Below are 8,544 nucleotides of genomic sequence, written 5' to 3' on the forward strand. Positions count from 1 at the left end.
AATGCCATTAATTCATACATTTTTATGGCTGAGTAGTATTCCATGGTCTATATATATACCACAGTTTCTTTATCCACTCATTGGTTGATGTGCATTTGGGCTGGTTCCATATCTTTGCAATTGTGAATTGTGCTGCTATAAGCTTATGTGTGCAAGTGTCTTTTTTGTATAATGACTTATTTTCCTCTGGGTAGATACCCAGTAGTGGGATTGCTGTTTCAAATAGTAGTTCTACTTTTAGTTCTTTAAGGAATTGTCACACTGTTTTCTATGGTGATTGTACTAGTTTACACTCCCACCAGCAGAGTAGAAGTGTTCCCTTTTCGCCACATCCATGCCAACATCCGTATTTTTTTATTTTTTAATTATGGCCATTCTTGCAAGAGTAAGGTGGTATTGCATTGTGGTTTTGATTTGCATTTTCCTGATTATTAGTGATGTTGAGCATTTTTTCACGTTTGTTGGCCATTAGTATATCTTCTTTTGAGAATTGCCTATTCATGTCCTTAGCCCACTTTTTGATGGGGTTGTTTGTTTTTTTCTTGCTAATTTGTTTGAGTTCCTTGTAGATTCTGGATATTAGTCCTTTGTCAAATGTATACATTGTGAAGATTTTCTCCCATTCTGTGGGTTGTCTGTTTACTCTGCTGACTGTTCTTTTTGCCATGCAGAAGTTATTTAGTTTAATTAAGTCTCACCTATTTATCTTTGTTTTTGTTGCATTTGCTTTTGGGTTCTTGGTCGTGAAGTCTTTGCCTAAGCTGATGTCTAGAAGGGTTTTTCCAATGTTATCTTCTAGAATTTTTATAGTTTCAGGTCTTAGATTTAAGTCCTTGATCCATCTTGAGTTGATTTTTTTATAGGATGAGAGATGAGGATCCAGTTTCATTCTCCTACATGTGGCTTGCCAATTATCCCAGCACCTTTTGTTGAATAAGGTGTCCTTTCCCCACTTTATGTTTTTGTTTGCTTCTTCTTCAAGATCAGTTGGCTGTAAGTATTTGAGTTTATTTCTGGGTTCTCTATTCTATTCCATTGATCTATGTGCCTATTTAAATACCAGTACCATACTGTTTGGGTGACTATGGCCTTAAAGTATAGTTTGAAATCAGGTAATGTGATGCCTCCAGATTTGTTCTTTTTGCTTAGTCTTGCTTTGGCTATGTGGACTCTTTTTGGGTTCCACATGAATTTTGTTTTTTCTAGTTCTGTGAAGAATGATGGTGGTATTTTGATAGAAATTGCATTGAATTTGTAGATTTTTTTTGGCAGTATGGTCATTTTCACAATATTGAGTCTATCCATCCATGAGCATGGGATGTGTTTCCATTTTTTTGTGTGTCATCTGTGATTTCTTTCAGCAGTGCTTCATAGTTATCCTTGTAGAAGTCTTTCACCTCCTTGGCTAGGTATATTCCTAAGTATTTCTTTTTTTTTTTTGCAGCTATTGTAAAAGGATTTGAGTTCTTAATTTGATTCTCAGCTTGGTCGCTGGTAGTGTATAGCAGAGCTACTGATTTGTGTATGTTAATTTTTTATCCTGAAACTTTGCCTAATTCATTTATCATTTCTAGGAGCTTTTGGGAGGAGTCTTTAGGGTTTTCCAGGTATCCAATCATATCATCAGCAAACAGCAACAGTTTGACTTCCTCTTTACTGATTTGGATGCCCTTTATTTCTTTCTCTTGTCTGATTGATCTGGCTAGGACCTTCAGTACTATGTTGAATAGAAGTGGTAAGACTGGGAATCCTGTCTTGTTCTAGTTCTCAGAGGGAATACTTTCAAATTTTCCCATTCATTATTTATGTTGGCTGTGGGCTTGTCATAGATGACTTTTATTACACTGTGGTATGTCGCCTGTTTGCTGATTTTGCTGAGGGTTCTAATCATGAAGGGATGCTGGATTTTGCCAAATGCTTTTTCTGTCTATTGAGATGATCATGTGACTTTTGTTTTTACTTCATTTATTTATTTATTTACTGACATATGTTAAACCATCCCTGCATCCCTGGTATGAAACCCACTTGATCATGATATATTATCTTTTTGATATGATGTTGGATTTGGTTAGCTAGTATTTTGTTAAGGATTTTTGCATCTATATTCATCAGGAATATTGGTCTGTAGTTTTATTTATTTTTTATTTTTTGTTATGTCCTTTCCTGGTTTTGGTAACAGGGTAATATTGGCTTCATAGAATGATTTAGGGAGGATTCCCTCTTTGTCTATCTTGTGGAATACCGTCAATAGGATTGGTACCAATTCTTTGAATGTCTGATATAATTCAGCTGTGAATCTGTCCGGTCTTGGACTTTTTTTTTGTTGGTAATTTTTTATTACTATTTCAACCTCACTTGCTGTTATTAGTTTGTTCAGGGTTTTTAATTCTACCTGATTTAAGCTAGGATGGCTGTATCTTTCCAGGAATTTATCCTTCTTCTTTTGGTTTTCTAGTTTACGCACATAAACGTGTTCATAGTAACCTTGAATGAACTTTTGTATTTCTGTGGTGTTGGTTGTACTATCTCCCGTTTTGTTTCTAATTGAGCTTATTTGGATCTTGTGTCTTCTTTTCTTGGTTAATATTGCTAATGGTGTACCTATTTTATTTATTTTTCCAAAGAACAAGATTTTGTTTCTTTTTTTGTGTATTGTTTTTGTTTGTTTGTTTCAGTTTCATTTGGCTGTACTCTGATCTTGCTTATTTCTTTTCTTTTGCTGGGTTTGGGTTTGGTTTGTTCTTGTTTCTGTATTTCCTTGAAGTATGACCTTAGATTGCCTATTTGTGCTCTTTCAGACTTTTTGATGAAGGCATTTAAGGCTATCAACTTTCCTCTTAGCATCGCCTTTGCTGTATCCCAGAGGTTTTGATAGATTGCGTCACTGTTATTTTTCAGTTCAAATAGTTTTTTAATTTCCATCTTGATTTCATTGTTGACCCAATGATCATTGAGGAGCAGGTTATTTAATTTCCATGTATTTGCATGGTTTTTAAGGTTCCTTTTGGAGTTGATTTCCAATTTTATCCCACTGTGGTCTGAGAGAGAACTTGATATAATTTCAATTTTCTTAAATTTATTGAGACTTTGTGCCCTATCATATGGTCTATCTTGGAGAAAGTTCCACTTGCTGATGAATAGAATGTATATTCTGCGGTTGGGTAGAATGTTCTGCAAATATCTGTTAAGTCCATTTGTTCCAGGGTGTAGTTTAAATCCATTGTTTCTTTGTCTTGATGACCTGTCCAGTGCTGTCAGTGGAGTATTGAAGTCCCCTATTATTATTGTGTTGCTGTCTATCTCATTTCTTAGGTCTAGTAGTAATTGTTTTACATATTTGGGAGCTCCAGTATTAGGTGCATATATATTTAGGATTGCAATATTTTCCTGTTGGACAAGGCCTTTTATCATTATGTAATGTCCCTCTTTGTCTTTTTTAACTGCTGTTGCTTTAAAGTTTGTTTTGTCTGATATAACAATAGCTACCCCTGCCTGCTTTTGGGGGTCCATTTTCATGGAATTTCTTTTTCCACCCCTTTACCTTAAGTTTTTGTGAGTCCTTATTTGTTAGGTGAGTCTCTTGGATGACCCATAATTTAAATATCAGTCAGTCTCCTTCTACAACCACCCTAGAGTTTGTTCAGTGGTCTTAAAAAACATACTAGCCATAGTGATTGATCTAGAAGCAAGGCAAAAATCTCTGCAATGGGAACTTCTTATGGAATTTGACCCGGCTACTATCACAGCTGAAAATACAATTTGCCAATTACTATGTTTAACCCCAATACCCAATATGGTCTCATACAACAGGGACCACTCAGCTAGCTGGTAGCAAGTTGATTACATTGAATACCATTCTGCATGGAGAGGGAAGAAATTTGTCCTCACAAGAATAGAGTTGTTATCTATTTAGATTTGTTTTCCCTGCCTACCACTCTCTGCCAGCACCAGTGTGGACCTACCGAATGTTAATAGAAAATTGCAATGATCACATAAAGACAGTATCACAAGGGAATAAAGGTTAGGTTCTCCTCACCAGATAAAATCCCCATCCAGCTGTGGGTTTGGCTGGATGCAAAGGAAAATGGAATGGGTAGTCAGTAATAGAAATCATGAATAAAATGTCACTTATTTCTGGTTGTCCATGAAAATCACTGACATGTAAATAATGTAGTCTTGTGTTGGTGTAGTCTTGCCAGCCAAAATGATTTCATTGGGCTTTTCCCTCAGAAGCTTACATTACAAAAATAACATGGTCTCTTCCAGTTCCAAGTGCTTTGGGAGCAGACATGGCCAAGTCCAAGAACCATACCACACACAACCAGTCCCCAAAATGGCACAGAAATGGCATCAAGAAAGCCCGATTGCAAAGATATGAATCTCTTAAGGGGGTGGACCCCAAGTTCCTGAGGAACATGGGCTTTGCCAAGAAGTGCAACAAGAAGGGCCTAAAGAAGATGCAGGCCAACAATGCCAAGGCCATGAGTGCACATGCTGAGGCTATCAAGGCCCTCATAAAGCCAAAGGAGATTAAGCCCAAGATGCCAAAGGGTGTCAGCTGCAAGCTCAATCAATTTGCCTACATTACCCACCCCAAGCTTGGGAAGCGTGCTTGTGCCCACATTGCCAAGGGGCTCAGGTTGTGTGGGCCAAAAGCCAAAGCCAAGGATCAAACCAAGGCCCAGGCTGCAGCTCCAGCTTCAGTTTCAGTTCAGGCTCCCAAAGATGCCCAGGCCCCTACAAAGACTTCAGAGTTGAGATCTCTGTCTGCCAACGTGAGGACAGAAGGACTGGTGTGACCCACCCTGGGCTGCCATCAGCATGGGGCTGGTGTCTTCCTGTGCTATTTGTATAAATAAGCCTGAGGCAGGAAAATAATAATAATAATAAGGTTTTTTCCTCAATTAAAAATTTACATTTCAATAGTGATTATACTTTTTCAAATTTTTACATGCTGCCCCCAAAACACAGATATGTCTCCCTGGTAATAGACTAAGAATGAGTACTGCAGATCAATGCATGGGACTCTACAGTTAGGGTGAAGTTAGTTCTCTTGTGGGCTACAAACTCCTAGAAGTAGAGCTCTTAGGAGTGTACAGACTGCTCATAAATCAGTTAGTCTATTATTGTAGCACTCAATGGGCATAAGTTTCCTCAGTGCTCTCAAAACCATTAACACATTATTTGAGTCATCATGAAGGTGTTCTATCCAAAGCCTTAGCGTTTCTTTCTATCTTTAAGGTCAGTCACTTATAAAAAGAGATACTCAAGGTGAGACAAGGTCACCTTAAGAAAATATACACACAGGTTCCCATAAGGCAAATAGTATGATTTTAAGAAACAAAACACTGAAGTGCTGTTTGATATCTAATTTGAAACTTTATTATGTTAGCAATTATATGAGTGGGAGTTCTTCCAGTTATTTTTCCATGTGATTATCCTGGCTGTTAGATTCAAAATGACCTCCATACGAAGACAGATAATATCACAAGCTAATGAGGAGAAGTGGTCCTGTGTAGGCAGGGCAGGAATGAGTCACAGGCATCCTTCATAAAAGTAATTATGCACCTGCTGGGGAGTGTTTTCTGACTCCAGTAAATATTGATGTGCCTTTCCCCTGCATTGCAAGATGGAGATTTATTGAAGGCTGTGATCTATCAAAGTTTTCACAAAAGTCTTTTTTGGGGGCTATTTTGTTTACTAGAATTATACAAATACAAGTCAGTCAAGCCTGTGCTGCAAGTGGACAATAGAGTTAAATATGTTATCAGATGTAAAAGACAAAAAAAATCAGAAACCAACAAGCTATAGCTTCAGGCACAACAGCCAGGAAGGAAAATTTACCAATTTACTAACTAAAATCTAGAATGAGGAGAAACTTCTATTCCCATAACAGGGCACAGACACAGAGTGATAGCAGGCTGTAACCAAGAACCTAAAGTCAATCTAACAACGTAAGGACTTTATTGTTTACAGAGGCAGGTAGGGAATATTGTCATTGAAAACACCCAGATTTTGTTCTGCTAAAAATCCAGTTGAGCTGAGAACTGTGGCAGATGCTTGTAGTCTCAGCTACTAGGGAGGCTGAGATGAAGGATCACTTCACCTCAAAGCCCAGGACTTTGAGACAGCCTGGACAGAATGAGTCCTCATCACTAAGGAAAAAAAAAATTTAATAAAAATTTTTTTAAAATTAAAAATTTACAAAGAATCAAGTTGACTTTTTTTTTTTTTTTTTTTTTTGTGATGGAGTCTCACTCTCTCCCAGGCTGGAGTGCAGTGGCACCATGTTGGCTCACTGCAACCTCCGCCTCACGGGCTCCAGCAGTTCTCCTGCCTCAGCCTTCCAAGTAGCCAGGATTACAGCCACCCACCACCACGCCCAGATAATTTTTGTACTTTTAGTAGAGATGGATTTTTGCCATGTTGGCCAGGCTGGTTTTGAACTCCTGGCCTCAAGAGATTCCCCCCAACCTTGGTCTCCCAAAGTACTGGGATTGCAGACGTGAGACATTGTGTCTGGCCCCCGTTGACTCTTGACCTGTGTAAGTAGTCTTCATTGTTTCAACTGCTGCTGTCTCTTGTGTTCACCACACCCAATATTTCTTTAAGATTAGGTACTTAGTTAACTTTATTTTTATCATGTGAAAGCACTTCCATTGTTCAGAATGACTTTTGCATTTCCATAGTCAACTCTTCCACATCAGTTTCTTGGTTTTGCCATCTCTAGGAACCTTCAACACCCCCACTTCAGCCACCCACTCCCACAACTACATCCTGAACATCCTAGACACTTGTTACAACTCCATGCTTGAAATGTTCAGTTCCCACACACTACTATCCAATCCCAGTATCCTGTCCTTCTTGCTGTCTCATTCAGTTACTCCTTCACCTGCTCCTGATCCACAAGCCCTCCTATTCCTTTTTCCCTTCAGAGACCATCCTTGTCTTCATATCTTTCCTCGTTCAACTTAGAGTCCATGTCTCCACACTTGAATTATTTTCTTGCCAAAACTTTTACTACCTTGCCTCACTGTCTTTTCAATGTTCTCACTTGGTAAATAGCCTAGCACTGAATTAACCTGTATCAATTTTTATTTAACTTCTGTGGCCTATCAAATCATCTTCCTCACCTTGGTCCCTCCTTATTGTTAGTGGAGAAAATGGAATGCCTTTTACTTAATGGAGAAAATAGAAGCCATGAAGTGGAAATGCCCTCAATGCTTTGCCATCCCACCTACAACCTTACACGCATTTGTCAATACCCATTCTTGTTACCTCACTGCCTTTCCAATGAAGTTGTGTTTCTCTAGTTGTCTGAGTACTTCTTCATCCGTGCTCTGGAATGGGTAACTTTCAGCTACCACTTAAATGTATTTTTTCATAATTAAACACCTTTTAGTTTAGTAATTTTTAAAAGTAACTTAGTTAATCATCTAAGGAATGTTTTCCGTCAGTATATTCACAGTCCATATTGCCCCTTTTTAAAAATTTTCCTTTTCTTTTGGCCAGTTTCTCTAAAGCACCACTTAATAACAGCAAGTTTTTGAGCACCTACTATGAACTAGGTGTTTTACATAAATTAGCACTTACCACATGAGGTAGCTATTATTATTCCAGTTCTACAGATTAGGAAACTGGATCTTAAATGCAATTATGTAAATTACTTAACATTCCACAGTGACTGTGGCAGATTTGGGACTGGAGCCTAGGTCTGTCTACACTGAAGTTTGTCTCTTTCTTTTTGTAACTTTGCTTTGGTTGCCCTCTCCCTGATCTACAGTGTATGTTTTTCCTATTTCCATCTCTTTACATCTGCAAAAAGGCAAAGTAAAGGAGAGTTGATAGCAGTGAAAAGAACCACTTACCAAGGTAAAGAGCTTGTTCAACTAATGGGAACAGAAGGAATCAGAAGGACCTAGGCTGACCTCAGCCTGTCTTCTCCTTAAGGAATCCAGGGTGAATGAATGGTGGCCTGGAACAAAGACACTGACTCCCACTTCCCACAGTGCTCCATGCTATGCTCTTAAAGATAGTGTACCAGCAAATGGGGCTGCAAACTGGCCCAGCCTCCCTCAGATTAGCCTCAGATCTTACAGTGAATGGAACTCACAGGCCCCAAGAGAGATATTAGGTACTCAGCTGCACACTGAATCTACACCACTCACACTCAGGTGTTCTGGTGAGGATGGGCACCTTGACAGACCTGTGAGTCACTCATTGACTGCTTACTGGGGATCTATTAAGGAGGAAACACTGTACTATGAAGGGAAATCCAGTAGAAAGCTTATCATTGACCATTTTATAAAATAGTGGGGCAGATGGATCATGTGCATAATGAATTGTATTAAAGATAGAAAATAAGTTCCTAAGAGAAATACAAGTAAAGTACAACTTGTGGCCAAAGAAGGGAAATATTACTTCCAAACCACGGCAGGAAAAAGAGCTTTCTTAAAAACATAGAAATTAAACTGGGGCAGAGAGAATTTGGAACTGTAGAGACAGTTTTAAAGGACAGGTCATGGGACCGTACCAACAGAAGCT

At 38.6% G+C, this 8,544-nt stretch overlaps 1 protein-coding gene across 1 annotated transcript; it reads left to right on the forward strand.

Moving 5' to 3' along the window:
• Nucleotides 1-4,196: 4,196 nt before the first annotated feature.
• LOC134734784 (large ribosomal subunit protein eL29-like) lies at nucleotides 4,197-5,152 on the forward strand. Its single transcript, XM_063628178.1, has one exon. The coding sequence runs from the start codon at nucleotides 4,290-4,292 to the stop codon at nucleotides 4,797-4,799; it is 510 nt and encodes a 169-aa protein (XP_063484248.1). The 5' UTR covers nucleotides 4,197-4,289; the 3' UTR covers nucleotides 4,800-5,152.
• The last annotated feature ends 3,392 nt before the right edge of the window (nucleotides 5,153-8,544 follow it).

The sequence above is a fragment of the Symphalangus syndactylus genome, chromosome 12 (genome assembly GCF_028878055.3).
Source record: "Symphalangus syndactylus isolate Jambi chromosome 12, NHGRI_mSymSyn1-v2.1_pri, whole genome shotgun sequence".
Taxonomy (NCBI): Eukaryota; Metazoa; Chordata; class Mammalia; order Primates; family Hylobatidae; genus Symphalangus; species Symphalangus syndactylus.

Excerpts from the sequence above, each read along its gene's own strand:
- LOC134734784 (XM_063628178.1), top strand. The coding sequence starts at position 4,290 with ATGGCCAAGTCCAAGAACCATACCACACACAACCAGTCCCCAAAATGG.